The 18,029-nt window shown below is 48.1% G+C and overlaps 1 protein-coding gene across 1 annotated transcript in view; it reads left to right on the top strand.

The window, feature by feature from the left end:
- FHAD1 (forkhead associated phosphopeptide binding domain 1) overlaps positions 1-18,029 on the top strand; it is a 129,681-nt gene that overhangs the window by 74,317 nt on the left and 37,335 nt on the right. The window contains exons 14-18 of the mRNA XM_064589895.1: positions 222-417; positions 10,116-10,186; positions 11,795-11,947; positions 15,187-15,294; positions 15,533-15,640. Coding sequence (XP_064445965.1) covers positions 222-417; positions 10,116-10,186; positions 11,795-11,947; positions 15,187-15,294; positions 15,533-15,640 — 636 coding nt within the window. The remainder of the gene's footprint in view (positions 1-221; positions 418-10,115; positions 10,187-11,794; positions 11,948-15,186; positions 15,295-15,532; positions 15,641-18,029) is intronic.

The following is an 18,029-nucleotide window of genomic DNA, read 5'->3' as shown; positions in this document are numbered from 1 at the left end:
GTGGGGTCTCTTTGACCATCCAAAGTCCAAATTAGAGTGCAAAAAAACAAAACAAAACAAAACAAAACAAAGCTGCCCCCAACAGATGGTAAATACAACGGAGCCATCCCAGTGCATCCAGCATGTGGGCATCATCTGCCTCAGAGCAAAGGTGAGGGCACTGCTCAGGTGCCATCTCTGGCCACAGGGTCTGGGCGCCTCATGACCTCGTGTCTTTCCAGGCTTGCATGAAGATGTCCTGCTGTAGCAAGGACCTGAAGAAGGAGGTGGACATGCTTCAGACCCTTCAGGTGAGCCCACCTGTTTCAGGGCTCCAGAAGGTGGTGCTGGACATCCTGCGCCTGTCGCTATCCTGGCTGGAGGAAACGGAGCATCTCCTCCGGGACGTCGGGATCCAGTTATCCAGCTCAGACACAGGTTAATGGCACTTTTTTTTTTCTCTCACATAGTCCCATGACTCTAAAATGTCGCGTTGAATCTTATCATGGTGGGACATCTGTTGAGGAAGGCTTCTTAGGTATGTGGCCAAGTATTCCCTTCTGCAGACTTTCTTTGAGAAGTGATTTTTCCTTGGGGGTAAAAAAAAAAAAAAGTGAGACCTGATTACTGAAGAAAAATGAGACGTGACACAGCAAAAGGAAGATTAAATCAAAATTATGCTAAATCCTATCGCTCAGAAGCAACTACCAATATATATATACATATATAATTTTTAATAGACTTTTTTTAGAGCAGTTTTAAGTTCACAGAAAAACAGAGGAAAGTACAGAGACTTCCCGTGTACCACCTGCCCCCCCCCCACATGCCCAGTCCCCACCCGTTATCAGCATCCCCCACCACAGTGGTACATTTGTTACAGTTGGTGAACCTACATTGACACATCATTACACCCAGAGACCGTGCTTCCCAATTGGGCTCACTCTCGGCATTGCACATTCTGTGGGTTTGAACAAAGGTATCATGGCATGTATCCACCATTATCATATCATATAGGAGAGTCTCATTGCCCTAAAAATCCTCTGCTCTCTATCTACTCATCCCTCCCCCAACCTCCAGCTCCTGGCAACTACTGATCTTTTTACTGCCTCCATCGTTCTGCCTTTTCCCGAATGTTACGCTGTTGGAATCATACAATCTTTCAGATTGGCTGCTCTCACTTTGTAATATGCATTTATGTTCCCTCCACGTCTTTTCATGACTTGATAGCTCAGCACTGAATAATTGTCTGGACGGACCACTGAATAATTGTCTGGCTAGTTTATTTATCCATCCACCTAGTGAAGGACATCCTGGTTGCTTCCAAGTTTTGGCAATTAGGAGTAAAGCTACCGTCACCACCTGCATGCAGGTTTTTGTGTGGGTATAAGTTTTCAACTCCTTTGGATAAATACCAGAGAGTATGATTGCTAGAGCATGTAGTAAGAGTAGGCTTAGTTTCTAAAGAAACCACCAAACTATCTTCCAAAGGGCCTGCATCCGTTTGCATTCCCACCAGCAATGCACGGGAGTTCCTGTTGCTCCACATCCTTTGCCGGCATTTGATGTTGTCACTACTGTTATAGTTCAGGTGTAACTTTCACAGCATTTTCCCATGGAAATAGCTGTAGGATTCTTACTCTCTCTTGCCTCAGTTTCCTTATGTGTAAAATGAGGATAATAAGGAGTACGTACCCCTTAGGGTTGTTGTGAGGATTAAAATGTATTGGTATATGCAAAGTACTTAGAGTTGTATCTGGTACAGAGTAGGCATTGCCTATACATTTTTTAAATTTTTTTTTATCGTGGACATTTAAGTTATTTCCAGTTTTCCATACTTACAGATAATGCTGAAGTGAACGCTATTGAACATATACCTATTCACCTTACATTTGTCATCTTAGAGGTGGAAGGACATCGAACCACTTCCATTCAGCAAAGACTTATTGCATGTCTACTAGACATCAGCACTGTGTGGGGCAGAGATGTAGTGGGGCCAGAAACAGGTGGAATCCTGGTCGAGAGTGTATGGGTGTTAGCTGGAAAATTCCTCTAGTTTTATGTACATTTGAAATTTGCCATATTAAAATATGGAGGGGAAAACAGGCACTATTCCTGCCCTCAAAGACCTTGTGGTCTGGGGAGGGGAGGGTGGGCACAAATTGAAAAATCACTCACACATAAAACTTTAAAGGTGACAAGTGCTACAAAGAAGACATGCAGAACTCTGACCTGGTCAGGGAGGGCAGGGCATCTGCAGGATGCATAGGAGTTATGATGCATAGGAGTTATTTGCCAAAGAGGGGAGGGGAGAGAATTCTGGGCAAAAAGAGTTGCATGGTGGTGGGAGGGGAGCATGAAGAACACAAGGGACTGAAAGAAATGGGGATCAGAGGTGGGACAGGGCTGGCAGGGAAGGTCAGCAGGGGCTGTACCGTGTGGGCTTGCAGGGCCCTCCTAAGAAACTCTGCTTTAACCTAAGGGCAGTGAGCCAATGAAAGATTTTTAAGTAGGGAACTGATGGAACAGGTTTGCTTTTGGAGATAATCCTCTTGGCTGTGAGTGGAAAATGTCCTGGAAAATGGCCACCACAGAGCGCCAGAGAACCAGTTAGGAGGCTGTCACAAGAGATGATGGTAGCTCCAGGGCAGGGGTGGGACAGAGAAAGAGAGAAGCTTCTCAGGCATTTAAGAGGTAAATCAACAGGCCTCAGTAGTGGAATTGGATGTAGTTAGAAGGGAAGTGACAGAGAGAAAGGGGTCTACAGACCTCCAGGTTTCTGGCTTGTGTAAAAGGACAATGCTTCCTTCACTAAAATCCAGAATAAGGAACACTGCATGAAGACCAGGTTTGAAGGAAGTGCCTGTGAGATATTCAAGATGAGGTGCCAAGGATGCAGCTGTCACCCTGTATGTCTAGTCTGGAAATAAACATTAGTGTGGTGTATCTTCAGAACCCAGAAAAGCATGTGCCACATAGCGGGTGCTTAATAAATAACTATGGGAGGGATGAATGGGTGGATGGATGGGTGGATGGATGGTGGGTGGGTGGATGGATGGACGGATGAGTGGATGGGTGGATGGTGGGTGGATGGATGGATGGATAGATGGGGGGATGTATGGATAGATGGGGGGATGGGTGGGTAGATGGTGGGTGGATGGTGGGTGGATAGATGGATGGGGGGATGGAAGGGTGGGTGGATGGATGGATGGATGGATGGATGGATGGATGGATGGATGGATGATTAAAGCCATAGGTGTGAATGCTCTCACTTAGGAAGAAAGTATATGAGGGAGAGAGCCCAGGGCTACACCTTGAGGAACTCTGACATTTTGAAGATTGTTGCTACACCTTGCCAAGCCACCCTTCATAGAATGACTTTGACATTCTTATAGCAATAAATGAGAATAGAGTGATTTTCAACTCTGATTATTCAACATCCCTAGCCATGATTTCTCCAAAGTAGTCCTGAAGGTGGTGTAAAGTTATTTTAAAAAGAAGGCAAAAGCAAAAACAAACGCAAGTTTAACTTCTATAACTGCCTGCCCATCATATACAGCACAAAGAGGAGAGCTGGTCTTCTCGGACCACCCAGTGGCTCCCCAATCCCAGTGTTACTGTGGTAATGTTGGCAGTCTTGAGCAAACATGAAATCAGGTAACACATGGATCACAGTGCTAGTTGTTCTTCAAGATTAGAACTAAAACAAAGACCGTCATCTCTATCCTAGCAATAGTGGGGCCAAGCCATGTGTGTACCATCCCCTCCCCATGTCCAAGACCATTTTAGTCATTGTAGCTTATGTCCATAAATCTAGTCATACATGTTTTCATAAAGAAATGTGGATTATAGAGTTAAGTTTCAGGCCAGCAATTCCAGAAAGACTGACAAAGAGTCATTTCAGGCAACATTTCTCAGACCTGCCATCTCAGGCGCAGAGTCCCTCCTATACTAATATGCACTATGGATCTAGAAAAATGGGATAAAGAATGCAGTGTTCCCAAAACACATTTCTCCTTTTTTGCTGTCCTCACCTGCATCTAATATCTTTTGGAATAATGCTCTGTGGAACACCTGTGGGGGAAACACAGACTATATTCTGTAATTACAACTACTTGGTTCAGAGAAGTCAAAGAGGAAGCATGGAGGGTAATAACAGAAAGGTCAGTGAGTAGGGCCCATCCCTCATTCATTCGGCAGGAGAAGTTGATGGTAAAGGTATTTTTCTCTTCCAGTAAAAGCAGTATTATGGCAAGGTCCCAAAAGGCTAAAAGAAAGGGATGAGCTAGAGAATTCCCTGTATTCTCTGTGGTAAGTACTACTGTATACCTCATTCCTAACACAGAACCATCTACACACAGATGGCAGCCGCCATGGTAGTGATAGGATGGAGAAAATGGTGAGGATGATGATGATGGTGGTGAAGATGATGACAGTGGTGAGGATGATGATGATGATAATGGTAAGGATGGTGGTGATGAAGATGATGATGGTCATGATGATGATGATGATGGTGGGGATAATGATGATGGTGGGGAGGATGACGATGATGGTTGGAAGGATGATGATGATGGTTGGAAGGATGATGATGATGATGGTGAGGAGGATGGTGATGGTGATGGCGACAATGATGGTGGGGAGGATGGTGGTGCTAAGGATGATGATGGTGGTAGTAGAGGATAATGGTGATAAGTATGACAATCATGGTAGTGATCAAATGGCGATGGTGGTAATGTTGAGGAGGAGGAGGATGGTGATGATGATGATGGTGGTGGTCATCATTCACTACTGAGCACTTCTATTCTAGATGCTATTCCAAGCATTTCCATACATTATCTCAGTTCATCCTCACAACAACTCTGTGAGGCAGGTACTGTTATCCTCATTTTAGAAATGAAGAAAATGTCTCAAAAACCACTTTTTGTGAGTATTCCAGCATGATAAGGAGATTCAAGGTACTTCACATAACTGAGGCCAGCAGGGGGTCCCCAGTCATTCACCGCCATCCACAAACACTCCTAAAGGCCTCTGTGTCCCCAGCTCCCGAGAGAAGGGTGGAAACCATGGTTTATTTAAGCTCCTCCTGGGAGCTTATCACTGTGTTAGACGTTTTATAGGCGTTGTATACTTTTATCCTTCCATATCCCAATAAGCGAGGTACTATTATTGTCTTTATTTTTCAGGTAAGGAAACTGAGTCTCAGTGCATTAAGAAACTTGCTCAAGGTCACACAGCTGGTACCTGGTAAGGTCAGGAGTCAAACAAGTCATTGGGATCCTAATACCTGTGTTTTTTTTCCTGTGACCCCACACTCCCTCTGAAGATCCAGAGAGGTACCAGGTACATGCCCAATTCCTAGAGGACAGATTCTGTCATCAACTTGGGCAAAGAAAGAGCTAAGAGTGCTCACTCCCCAAGGTGAGCTGCCTCTCTGATGAGCCTCTCTGAAGGCTCATTTGCATTCCCCAGCAGAATTGTTCTGAGCATGGAGACCAACTGCCAAAGTTTGAATCTCAACTGTGCACTTATTAGTTGTGTGAGCAGGTTGCTTGACTTCTGTGCGTCCCTGTTTTCCTGTTCATAAAATGGGGCTAAGATCCCATAGGGATGTTGTAAGGATTAAACACTGAGATGCATGCACCAATCATGGAGCCTGGGCCACAGTAGGCTTAATAAACAGAAGCCGCCATGATCGCCAACCTGAAATATTTGTTGACCTAATTTGACCTAAACATGGGTCAGATAGGTATATGTATAGGCCGTATAGCTTGATTTATTCACACTGAGGTAACTTGACCTGCAACCTCCCATCTCCACTTGGCAGCAAACGGGATTTTCTTAGCCATGACCACTCAGTTGGGTTGCACCCAAAAGAGCCTTTCCCAGGTCTCCTTCCTAGAGTCATGACAATGGGCCGAGTGTCCCAACAGCCAAGTGGTAGATCTGGGATTCAGTTCAGATCCCTCTGATCGCCAAGCCCCTACTCTTAACTACCATACCACCTGCCTTTTCCAATACTGTCCTAAGAGGTAAAGCACACCTAACAGCTAGGTTTGTAAATCCTGAAATAAATCCCCCAGGGGAATGCAGGTCGAGTAATGTAAAGGGGAACTATTTGAAGTATTGTTGGCTAGCATCCTAAGGGACCCAGAAGGTTGGTGTTGCCACTAAAGACCTGACTGGTGAAGGATTTGCTGTGTGGTCCAGCTGGGAAGATATAAAATGTCTAAAGAGGGACCTTGAAAGTTAGTCCCCACTCCTCCTGCCTGGTTTCTCGGCTTCTTTTGATAAAGGAAAGGACGGACTGCATTTTTTCTTGCAAGGTCAGTTGTTTGTCTCTATTTCTGCAAGACTTTGTTACAAATAAAAGACTTCCCAGCATGCATAGAAAAATCACTCTTTCTCAGATATCCAAAATACGCAGCATTTTTAAATGAGAAAAGGAGGTTGTAATACAATATGCATAGTGTGCTCCCATTTCTAAGTATCAGTATCCAACCAAAAGAAAAATCTGAAGAAAAAGACATGCAAGTGTTGGGAGCATTATCCAGCATGGTGGGATTACACAGGACCTTTGCTTTCACTTGGTCGTTCATCAACTATTTGTTGCAGACCTACTGTGTGCCGGCCCGGGAAGCTAGAGCAGTGAACACTTTCCACGTCATGGATGTCTATAATGTTTGGATTTGTATAAGAGACACATAACTTTTGTAACCAGAAATATAATGAAGAATTGCTTCTCAAGAAGAGAGAAATCCTATTATGATTACAGCTCATCATCAAACCCAGACACATAATCGCACTCTCCGTCTTCCCCTTCAACATTCTTGAGTCCTTCCTCTCCCTAATCCTCTCTGAATCCTACTCATGCTGTGCTCCTTCCCCTTGGGTTCCTGGGTCGCAGATTGAATCCCAAGTTAGCCACCCCAAATTCATGTGCTCCTAAAGTTCATGCCAACATCATCCAGGCCACCTCCCCCGATGCCTGCCATCTTGATATCCTCACAGAGCACCTCTCCTGATGCACCCTTCATATTTGCCACCCAGTCACTTGAAAGAGAATGACAGACTGAGATCTGGATTCTGATCCTACCACTTAACCAGCTCTGTACCTCAACCTTGCTGAGTTTCTGTTGCCTCACCTACAAATGCAAACACATTTCCTTGCTGGGTTGTTTATAACGATGAGAAAGTATCACGTGTAAAACTCCTGGCATGGTGCCTGGCACACAGCAGGTTCTTAATACTTGATAGCTATTATTATAATATTACTGCTCTACTCTTGCATGCTGGAAATTCTCTGAAAGTTGCACTGCCAGGGATCAAGGCTCCAGGCATGAACATATTCAGCTCTCTTCCTTTCTCTCTCTCTCCCTCTCTCTCTCTCTCTCTCTCTCTCTCGACTGTCTTTTCTCCCTTCCCTCCAAATTCCCACTGTATTCTCACTGCTTTCTCCAGATGCAGCCCTTCCTTCCCTCCCCTCCCCATGTCTCCCCTTCGCTGTCCCTTCCCAGGGAGCCTGTGCACAAGGTCCGGAATTATGACTTCCTTCTCTGGCACCTACAGCCTTTCTCTCCCCCTTATTCCTCCTCTTGCCATCAAGCACACCTCTCAAGAGGGCAATCCTTCCCTGGAACCTGCTGCATCTCTAGCTCTTTTTCTACTACTGACTCTCCTGTCCCACCTATGATCTTGAGGAAGTGTGTTACGTCCTCTGTCTTCATTGCAAATGTCCTGCTCTGTCTTTGCCTCTTTGCTTTGCCCCTGCATGTAACTGACACGGAGCCCTCCTGCACTGACAGGCCCGCCATCTTTCTCCAGCCTGTGTTCTCGCTGGTGCACCCAAAGCTCTTAGATCTCTTCCTGGAAACACTCTCACCCCTTGGCTCTCCTGGGACTGGCATACCCTGCCCATCTCTGGACCTTCTCCGTTTGTTTTCAGCAGCCCCTTTCACCTATTCCTGCCCCTACCCGAGTGTCTCCTCCAGTGCAGTCGGTGGTCCTCCCCTCTCTCTTGTCTCCCTTCTCAATAAGAAAGTCTCCATCCAGGTGCTTCAACAACCCCTCCCATGGCAGCAGTGGCCAAGGGGACACCCCCACATCCATGCTGCCAGGAATGGCAGCAGGTGGGACCCCTGGCCGGGGCCACGTCCACCAGGAAGAAGGCTGCACCTTCCTAATCTCACAAAGACCGTGGGTGGGCCGGGCTATTCCTGCTCTCTGCCGACCACCCTCCTGACAGTCCTTCCAGTACCTCAAATTCCACCTGTCTGAAACGAGCTTGGCGGCTCCTCCCTTCTCCCCAGCCCCCACACCACCCAACCTGTCTCTTCTGTCTGACAGTGGGGCCACCATCCAACCCCTAGAAAGAGCTTTCTCTCTCTCCTTTTTATCCCCATTTCTCCCACCCTCTTTTAGAACTTCAGCACTGAAGACTGGACGTCCGTGGGCTCTCAGCCTCTAACTCGCAGGAAGGGATCTGGCCACTGGGAGACACCCAGCAATGTCTGGAGACATTTTGGTTGTCACAGCTGGGGCGGAAGGTGCTCCTGGCATCCTACAGTGTACAGGACGCCCCCCCCAAACAAAGAATTGCCTAGCCCCAGCTCAGTAGAGCTTCAATTAGGATGCCCTGCTAGTCCCTTTGCCTCTAATTCATCCCAGCTATTTTTCTGAAAAATTGTTTTAAAAAGCAAAACAACAAAACACTCTTCATCAGGGCAGTTCATTGCTCCATCAGCAACTGAAGTCACAGTGACTCAAACACCGGCGTCACGCTGACTTGATCCCAAGGCCCGGTTGGGCCATTTGCCAGCCTTGTGGCGCTCGGCTGTCACAGGGTCCCAGAGCCCAGCTGCCTCACCTGTCACACAGGGGGATGATCAGGTGATACAGTGGGGTGATGCACTGACCGCCTGGCAGAGAGCCGGGCACACACACATGCTCGGCACACTTCAGAGATGTTTAAATCGAGTCTGCACTTTGTAGGTTACTGTTGTAACCCCACCACAACTTGACCCAACCTTCCGTGCCCTGCCTTGCACCATCCGTGCGGCCCAGTTAAGCGCAGCATCCTCACGGGATACGCGCTGCCTTTCCCTAGCTCCCCACCTGCCTCCCCCCGCTGCCCCGTGTTAGTTTCCTGTGCCTGCTCTCACAAGTGCCACAAATGCAGTGTCTTATTCACGTACGGTCCTGGAAGCCAAAAGCCTGGAATCAGTGAGGGTGTGCAGTGAGGCTGGGTCCTTCTGAAGGCTCCAGGCAAGGATCCATTTCTTTGCCTTTCCAGTCTCTAGAGCTTTATTCCTCGCATTCCTTGGCTTGTGGTCCCTTCCTCCATCCTCAGAGCCAGCAGCGCGGCATCTCCCAGGCTCTGTTTCTCTCACATCATCTGTCCTCTGTCTGTCTGGAGTCAGATCCTCCCATGGGATGATACTGGGTCCACCCAATAATCCAGGCTAACCCCCCACATCTCAAGGTCCTTAACCTGATGACATCTGCAAAGTTCCCTCTGCTCCGTAAGGTAACATTCACAGGCTCCAGAGACTAGGACGTGGGTATCTTCGGCGGCCACCATGTAGCCTGGCATGTACATCTTCCATTCAGAAATGCCCTCCCCTCCAACTCTGAATTCTGCCTACCCAGCAGTGCCCATGCCCAGTAGCTCCTTGGCCAAGTAGCCTCCTATGATCCCTCCAGGCTAATGACCTCTCCTCCTCCGAGACTCTCACACTCCCGCACTCCATCAGCAGTCACTTACATGTTACATGGAGCCACTGCCTATCTCCCATCAGACAGCTAGACCCCGTGCCTCAGACTGAACCTTGAGAAATAGCTTCATAGCATCCCCTGCCCCCCGCCCCCAACACTCAGCTCATGGCTTTGCACACAGGGGACATTTAGGCAACAGGTGCTCTGTTGATGGGTTTCATTTCCCACCTTCAAAAAGAAACTGGATTTGAGCCCATTTAAGGCTGACCAACCATTTTAAAAACACACATTGGATGGCAACTCATGTCTTCTTGATGGGGGGGCCATGTTGCCCGCATCCACCTGCGAGCAAGCTCTGTTACAACACTATTTGGAAAGCAAAGGAGGTGAATCGAATTGATACTTACCTTCTTGCTTCTCTTTTCAAGGATTGTCTTTGTACCTGGAATATCTTCTGGTATATTATAAAAAAATTACAAGCCAAACCCAGGAACTTCAGGTAATATTTTAACTTTGAAAGTTCATTTCAGCTCCTCCTTGGAGCGTTTATATAGCACTGTGCATTTTAACCCTGTTTTTTCTCTGTTAACTAGTCAGTCCACATTCTCCAAGATGTGATATGATATCTCCACCTGACACAAAAAGATTCAAACAGTGGCTAAAATCTCCCAGGAGGGCAAGGGCAAAGACAGGATGCTTGTTGTCTTCTGTCAAAATTATCAGAAAGATTTAAATGCCATCAGATCTTGAGAATTATGCTTATTAAATACACAGCTACCCACAATATGGGGAGCAGGATTACCAGAAGTTACGTAATGTCCACATTTTAGAGGCAAATGATCCTTAGGGATTGTACTCACTCTGGTAGCTACTGCCATAACAAGGCTTTGTAATAAACACCTACAAAACTTTAGTGGCATTCCACAATTACTGTTCACTGCTCACATGTCTGGGGTCAGCCACTAGGTGGGTACACCAGTCCTGGACAGGCTTGCCCAAGTGTCTGGCTGTTGGCTGGCCTTGATTGGTCTAGGCCGGCCTCAGCTGGAGGAGCTATGCTCTGCTCCACCTGTCTCTCATCCTCCAACAGACTAGCCTGGCCATGTTCCCATGGCGATGAGGAGGTACAGGAGAAAAAGCAGCCCAGTCATGGAAAGCTTTTCAATTCTCTGCTGTGTTAACATCCCATTAGCCAAAGTAGGTCACATGGCTGAGTTCAGTGTCAAAGCAGCATATGGGTGGTCCCTGCAACGTACATAGCCAAAGACATGGTGGAGAAAGGGTGAAGTATTGGGACCACCATCATGATCAACCCCACAGACCATCTAGTCCAGCGGTCGACAGACTTTTCCTAAAGCAAAGGGCCAGATGGTCAATATTTTAGGCTTGCAGGCTATACAGCATTTATCACACCTACTCAACTGCTGCTGTAGAGTAAAAGCAGCCAAGGACAATATGCAAATGAATGAACATGAGGGGCGTGGCTTTGTTCCAATAAAACTTTATTTATAAAGATTGGCAGTGAGCCAGATTTGGCCTGTAGACAGCACTTTGTCAACCCCTGATCTAGTCCATTCTTCTTATTTTACAGATATGAATATAGAGCCTCAGAGGCACGTGATTATTTCAATGTCACACAGCTAGTTGATGGAAGAATCAAGACAAAACCTCAGGCCTTCTGACCCTAGCTCACTGCTTTTTCTCTTCCACTCAGCAAATAATAACTAATAATTCTAGCTGCCATTAACTGAGCACCTACTCTGTGCTAAGCACTGTGCTAAAAGCTTTCCATCACACTCTCACTCGGTCCTTACTCGAAGACGCAGATACCATTATTATCCTTATTTTCTAAATGAAGAAGCATCTAGAAAGAAGTAGAGCTGAGATTCTATCTAGATCGAGAGTCTGAGTTCTTATCTGCTCTACTCTACTGCTTCACTACCAGAAACTAGGCTAAGCATAGTATTTCTGTGTTTTTAAGAAAGTTTTGTGGAAACCTTTGTACCCCCAAAGGTAAAGAACTTGTAAAAGGAAAATGTTGACATGACTCCTTTAATTAGTCCTGTTTCCCCCTCATCAGCTTCAGTTTCCTTTCCTCTCATTTCAGATCAAGATCCATAGTTCTCAGGAAACTCAGCAGTCTTTCATGCAAGAGAAGCTGCGGGAGCATCTGGCAGAGAAGGAGAAGCTGAATGAGGACAGGCTGCAGCAAGAGGAGAGGCTAAAAGCCAGAATCAAACGGCTGATGGAAGAGAAGGCGGTAAGGTGGTCCCCGTCATTTTCTTTACTCCTGGAAACTGACAGAATGGCCTTTTCTGAGAGCATGTACTTGGGAGGAGAAATCTCAGCAACTCCTCGTTTGATGCTATGGAAGTAAATTAATTAAATAGGTGAGTAATGTTGGAGGAATTAACATGAAGCTTGAATTCGAAAACTCAATTTAAAACAGTAAAGTTATTGAAATTCCTGGAAAGGGTACCTTATTAGCTCAGATACCACAGTCGATTTACCAAGTTCGAGTCATTGCTGCCGGCCCTGGTTTGTAACCGACCAACTGTCTCTTGAGTATGTGCAAGACCAACTTCACATTAGTCTTCTGCTCTCTCTTGATACATATCATAGGAAACAAACAGCCAAGATTGCTACTTACTTTTCTAAAAACCAAGCCAGTTACAAGATACTTTGCAGTAGCACCTCTCAAACTTAGAGGTGCCCAGGAAGCACCTGGGGAGGCTGTTAAAATGCAGATTCTGACTCGGGAAGGTCTGGGGGCAGAAACTGGCATTCTGCATTTCCAACCAGCTCCCAGCTGGGGCTGAGAGCACAGGTCTGCAGACCACATTTTCAGCAGCAAATCTTGGAGGAAGGTTTTCCCAAAGTTACCTGATAAGCACCACCTGGACACTTGTTAAAAATACAGATTCTCAGGCCCCAGCCCAGACCCACTACATCAGAATCTCTGGAGAAGGCCAGGAAACAGCATTTAATGAACCGGTTCTCATCTTTGTCCAAGAGTCGGCCCTTTTTGATATTCAGGGACTGCCATGAATTTTTAACTACTTCACTGCCACCACCCTAGATCCATGGCTCATGACTTTGGCTGCCCTTTTGTCACTTAGGAGATTAAAAGGTCCTAATAATGGGCGCCTGGGTGGCTCAGTCGTTAAGCGTCTGCCTTCGGCTCAGGTCATGATCCCAGGGTCCTGGGATCGATCCCCGCATTGGGCTCCCTGCTCGGCGGGAAGCCTGCTTCTCCCTCTCCCACTCCCCCTGCTTGTGTTCCCTCTCTCGCTGTGTCTCTCTCTGTCAAATAAACAAAATCTTTAAAAAAAAAAAAAAAAAAAAGGTCCTAATAATGCCTGGCCCCTCTCCTCCCACTCCCATCCCCATGTTCAGCTCTAATTGCGGTGAGGGTGTAGCTGGGACTGTAAATGCTCCTGGGTGGTTCCTAATATGCAGCCATGGTTGAGAACCACGGCACGCTGTCGCGGCTCCCACCCACCTGGAGACCACAGCCCCAGATCTGCTGGACCCCCCCTCCTCCCCTGAGGAGGGCTGCACCTGACACCCTCTCCACCTTTCCTCAGTCGCAGCTGCGTGACTTCTGGCTTGTACCCCCCCTCCCTGTCACACGCACCAGCTCTGCAGACCTCTCTGCCTCGTTCAGCCTCTGATTCATGCCCAGTTATCTCAAGAAATCTCTCTCCTCCTTCTACCTCTTCTTCTGTTTGCCCCTTTCTGCTTTTTATGAAGGAAAAGACTAAAAAGGGAACACTAAAAATTGCATGTGGTCCCCTGAAGGCAGTATTAACAATAGCCTTAAATCAAGGTGAGCCCGTTTTGAAGGTCAGTTCGACATGGAAAAAGCCAGTGTCATTCAAGAGAGGAAAACAAAACCAGAAAGAACTGGAAATCTTCAAAGTCCTCACAAAGCTCTCCACCTGCTTCCTTGCTCCTCCCTGATTACCCTCTCCCTTTCCAAATGTCTTATTTGACTTTTATTTGGGGTTGACTTTTTCCACTGCGGGTGTGCAGTATTTCGGCCCCACTGTGTTCAATGCCAACTTGGGCACAAGCCTGGGCCTCCCAGATGCCCATTTATAACCTCGATCCTGATGCAGACAAGATCCTGAAGCCAGCCTTGCAAATCCCCTTTAAACAGAATGAACCTCAGTGCACACCACCGCACGAGGAGGGGAAAGCACTATCAGGTACCCACCCAGACGGTACCCTGCTCATGGTCATTATTATCCCATTGAGGGTCATCACTCACCAGACACTTGGTAGATCAACTTGACCCGAGGGACTCAGCTGAAAGTACTGTCCGAGACTTAACAACACAGGTCCCAATTTTATTTTTATTTTTTTTAAAGATTTTATTTATTTGAGAAAGAGATAGAGCACAAACCGGGGGAGGGGCAGAGGGAGAGAGAGAGAGAGAAGCAGACTCCCCGCTGAGCATGGAGCCTGACTCGGGGCTTGATCCCAGGACCCTGAGATCATGACCTGTGCCGAAGGCAGATGCTTAACTGAATGAGCCACCCAGGAGCCCTGCGGGGGTCCCAATTTTAAATGAACCTTCCTTACACCATAAGACACCATCACCCCCCCCCTTTCTAAAAATACATGTGTCAAAATTCATTAATTAAACTCCTTCTCATGAATCCTGACTCATTTGAGGACTGTTTGAAAAGTAAGAAATTCTAGGTTGCTTTATCAAGCTAATCCTTTTTTGTTATGAAATGTTAACAACGTGCACTTAACTTGTGCACACACTCATGATTTAGATCAGGGTCAGCAAACTTTTCCCATAAAGAGCCAGATAGTATTTATTTTCAGTTTCGCGGGCCACGCTGCTCTGTCGTGACTGCTCAGCTCTGCTATTTGGTGCAAAAGCGGTCATAGGCAATCTACAAACAGTGAGCAAGGAAGTGTTCCAATAAAACTTGAGTTACAAAATGCAGACAGCAGGCCAGATTTGGCTGGTAGGCTATGGTTAGCCAAACCCTGGCTTAGAAAACAGGCTCTCGAGTCAAATGGACCAGTATTCGAATCCCTGCTCATGTGATTTGCTAGCAAATTTGACAGATTCCTTAGTCCCTCTAAGTCTGTTTCCTCCTCTGCAAAATAGAGATCACAGAAGAAATGACTGACCCTTATTAATGAACGGTGATCACGTGCCAAGTGGTCTGTGTTCAGCCTCTCATCTGCCCCTCACATTCACCCAATGCAGGAAGCACTATTATTGTCCCCATTGTACAGATAGGGAGACTGAGGCTTCTATCGCTTCTCACCTTCCTAGGGTCATGCACCTGGAAAGGCCCAACCTGGGGCTCTGATCTGGGCCTGCCTGCTCTGGATCCCTTGCTCCTCGCTACCCACAGTCTCCCCCATGGGGTTGTTGTAGGAGTAAAGAGCTAGCCTGTGCAGTGCCTGGCACAGAGTCCAGATTCCTGCCATGGTAACTATGTCTATTAAACAACAGTCATTGACTTTCAGGCTTTGGAGGAAAGCATTACTCAAGAGAAAAACAGAGCAAAAGAAGCTTTAGAAGAAGAACAGAAGAGAATCCAAGAGCTGGAGAATCGTTTAGCCTGCCAGAAGAAGGTATGCTGCTGGGGGAGACAGAGTCGGCCTGAGCCCAAATCAAGGCCACGCACCCAGGGAGGACCAACCTGGGGCTCTGAACTGAGCCTGCCCACTCCGGATCCCTTGCTTCTGGCTGCCCAGTCTCCCCCGTAGGGTTGTGGTGAGCAGCGAAGGGCTACCAGTGTAGTTCCTGGCACAGAGTCCAGGTTCCTGCCATGGTAACTATGTCTATTAAACAGTGGCCATTGGATTGCAGGTCTGGGAGGAAAGCATTACCCAAGAGAAAAACAGAGTGAAGGAAGCATTAGAAGAAGAACAGACCAGAGTCCAAGAGCTGGAGAATCACTTAGCCCGCCAGAAGGAGGTATGCAGCTGGGGGAGACAGTCGGCTCGAGCCCAAGTCCGGCTTGCGGGCCATGTGGAAGTGAGTTCTGAACCACGGATGATGGGGGTAGAGCGTGGCAGAGCTTTCCTACCGTGATCTGTCCTTGGGAGGGTTTGGCTACTCTGGGAAGCAGTGGGGCTCAAGGAGAGAGCCCTGGAGTCGTAACTTGGACAGCCAGTTGGAAAAACTGTAAACATGCAGACATAGATGGAACTTGAGAGACAAGTTGGTGCTGGTGACACAGCGTCTTCTGCATGGAGACTGTGTCCCAAAGCATAGACAGGCAGGAGGTACAGGGTCCTGGGACTTCAGGGCTGTGTCAGTCCTCCCAACAACATCCTAAAATCATCTAGCCTTCAGCTCCACCATCAAGGAATTTTGTACAGGCCAGGGCAGTCCAACCCAGTGGTGATGCCTTGGGCTGGCAGAAAGTTCTTCTTTTAGGTTGAGCACAAGCAAACTCTTTCTCCCAGAAGAGCATCAATCCCCCACTGGCCTCCCAGGCCCCTGCAAGGCCTGTCCACCTCCTCATCCACATAATAACCTTTTAGAGGCTTGAAAATGAGACATCTGCTCCTTTCCAGACCCGGATATGCCCTTGTTTCTCCTGGAGCCTGGCCTTGGTCCCCTCCTCTGGCCTGCTCTGTTCTCCAGAAGGCACAGATTGGCAGCTCACTGGCTGAAAAGGGCCTGGGGACATGTTACGTTTGGCCCCCAAGTATTTTATTTTGAATTCATAACATTTACTTAAAAATCCAGATTTCCATCCTCTCCTGAAAAGTCAGAAAATCTGGCCCCATTTCCACTTGGCAGAAGTGGATGGGAGCTCAACCAAGCAGCAGGGATTTCCCACCGTCCCCACCATTCCCTGTTGCACTCAACGCAGCCCACTTCCTTGCTGGCACCTGTCTGGCCCCTACAGACACCTGAGTTTGCAACCCCTGCTCTGTTTTCTTCCCGAAGTGCGGTGGCCAGAATCGGCCCCGGTTCTCCAGCCATGGTGGCCCAGGGCAGGACTTTGCTCCCCTGTTGGAAGATTTTGCACTTGTACTGATGCTCCCCAACCAACTTTGGGGAGCGCTCTATGACCTCGTCGGCTCAAGCTTGCCTTGTGGTCGCCCTTGGACCTCGGAGTCTTTTTCACATACTGTTCTCATGAGCTCTTGCACCCCGAGGGGCACAGAGGGGTGAAGAGCGCAGGCCTTGCAGCCATGTGAGAAGCAGGTGCAAATCCTGGCTGGACGACCTACGGGCCTCGGCAGCTCGCTCAGGACCCTCCTCCTTTTGGGACGGCTGCAAGGGTCGGCGGTCATGCACGGTGAAGCATCTGACCCAGAGTTGCTGCTCGGTCAGTGTAGCTGTTAGAATTATCACAAGCCCTTCTCTCCCTATCGGCCCCCTCCCCATCCTCACTGCCCAGAGGGAAGTCCTCGCCCACCCACCGCTGCCAGAAAGACAAGGAGGCGGGCCGGGCAGAGCCCGTGCGGTCCCACCTGATCCAAGGAGGGAAGATGTTTATGTGCCAGGTGTCACCTGGGGTCACCTGTATGGCTGTGCTCGGCGGCCTGTGTAAACAGTGTCACAGAGGCCTGGCCCTGAGTTATCTCTCCAGGGGTGCTGACGAGGAACAGAGTCTCCCAAGGGTTCACGGGGGCCAAATGCCACTGAGAGGTCAACAGCTCAGCTCGAGGGCCCGGGGCAGCCCTTGAATTTAGAGATGTCGAGGTCACGGGGGACTTCAGGAGAGAGATTTAAGGAAGAAGGCGTGATGGGGTCAGCCTCACTGCAGGGGAGGAGCTGTGGCCGGGTCACCCCAAGCCTAGGAAAACGGCAGCCTACCTCTCCCAGCAGAACCTCTCTGTGGTTTCTTGACGGGGAAATCTGAGATAAAAAGTCCCAGGCACAGACTTTAAGCAACCTCAAATGGTTCTTTGATTTTTCTTTTTATTAGGCTTTCTGCCACATTGTCAGATGAATCTTTAAGGGCAACAGAATGCTAGGCCATAATGCGAGTTCTGAGGTAACGTTAGAGGTGAACTCCCATTACCTGCCTGGGAACTTGGGAGCAGAGCGGCGGAGGGGGCCAGGGCCCGTGTGTGTCGAGTCGTGCAAAGACGATCTTCCCCTTAGTGCCCCTCTCGGCTGCGGAGGAGCTGCCGAGAACAAAGTCGTGAGTATAGATGCGAGATCAGATGCAGCAGAGCTGACCCTAAGTCACTGGAAAGTGCTTGGGAGTCTCTTCCATAAATTACAGGAAACCCCGACCCCCCCCCCCCCCGACCAAATGTTCAAAAGCAGTGTGCCAAGTCCCATGATACTACTGTTCTGCTTTCTCTAGGGCTGCTATTGGGATTTTTTTTGTAATGAC

This window comes from Mirounga angustirostris, unplaced genomic scaffold (assembly GCF_029215605.1).
Source record: "Mirounga angustirostris isolate CCGP_5_RB_7025 unplaced genomic scaffold, mMirAng1.0.hap1 SCAF_4, whole genome shotgun sequence".
In the NCBI taxonomy this organism is placed as follows: domain Eukaryota; kingdom Metazoa; phylum Chordata; class Mammalia; order Carnivora; family Phocidae; genus Mirounga; species Mirounga angustirostris.
The sequence above is the reverse complement of the archived record's forward strand: the minus strand, read 5'-3'. Positions and strand labels throughout refer to the sequence as shown.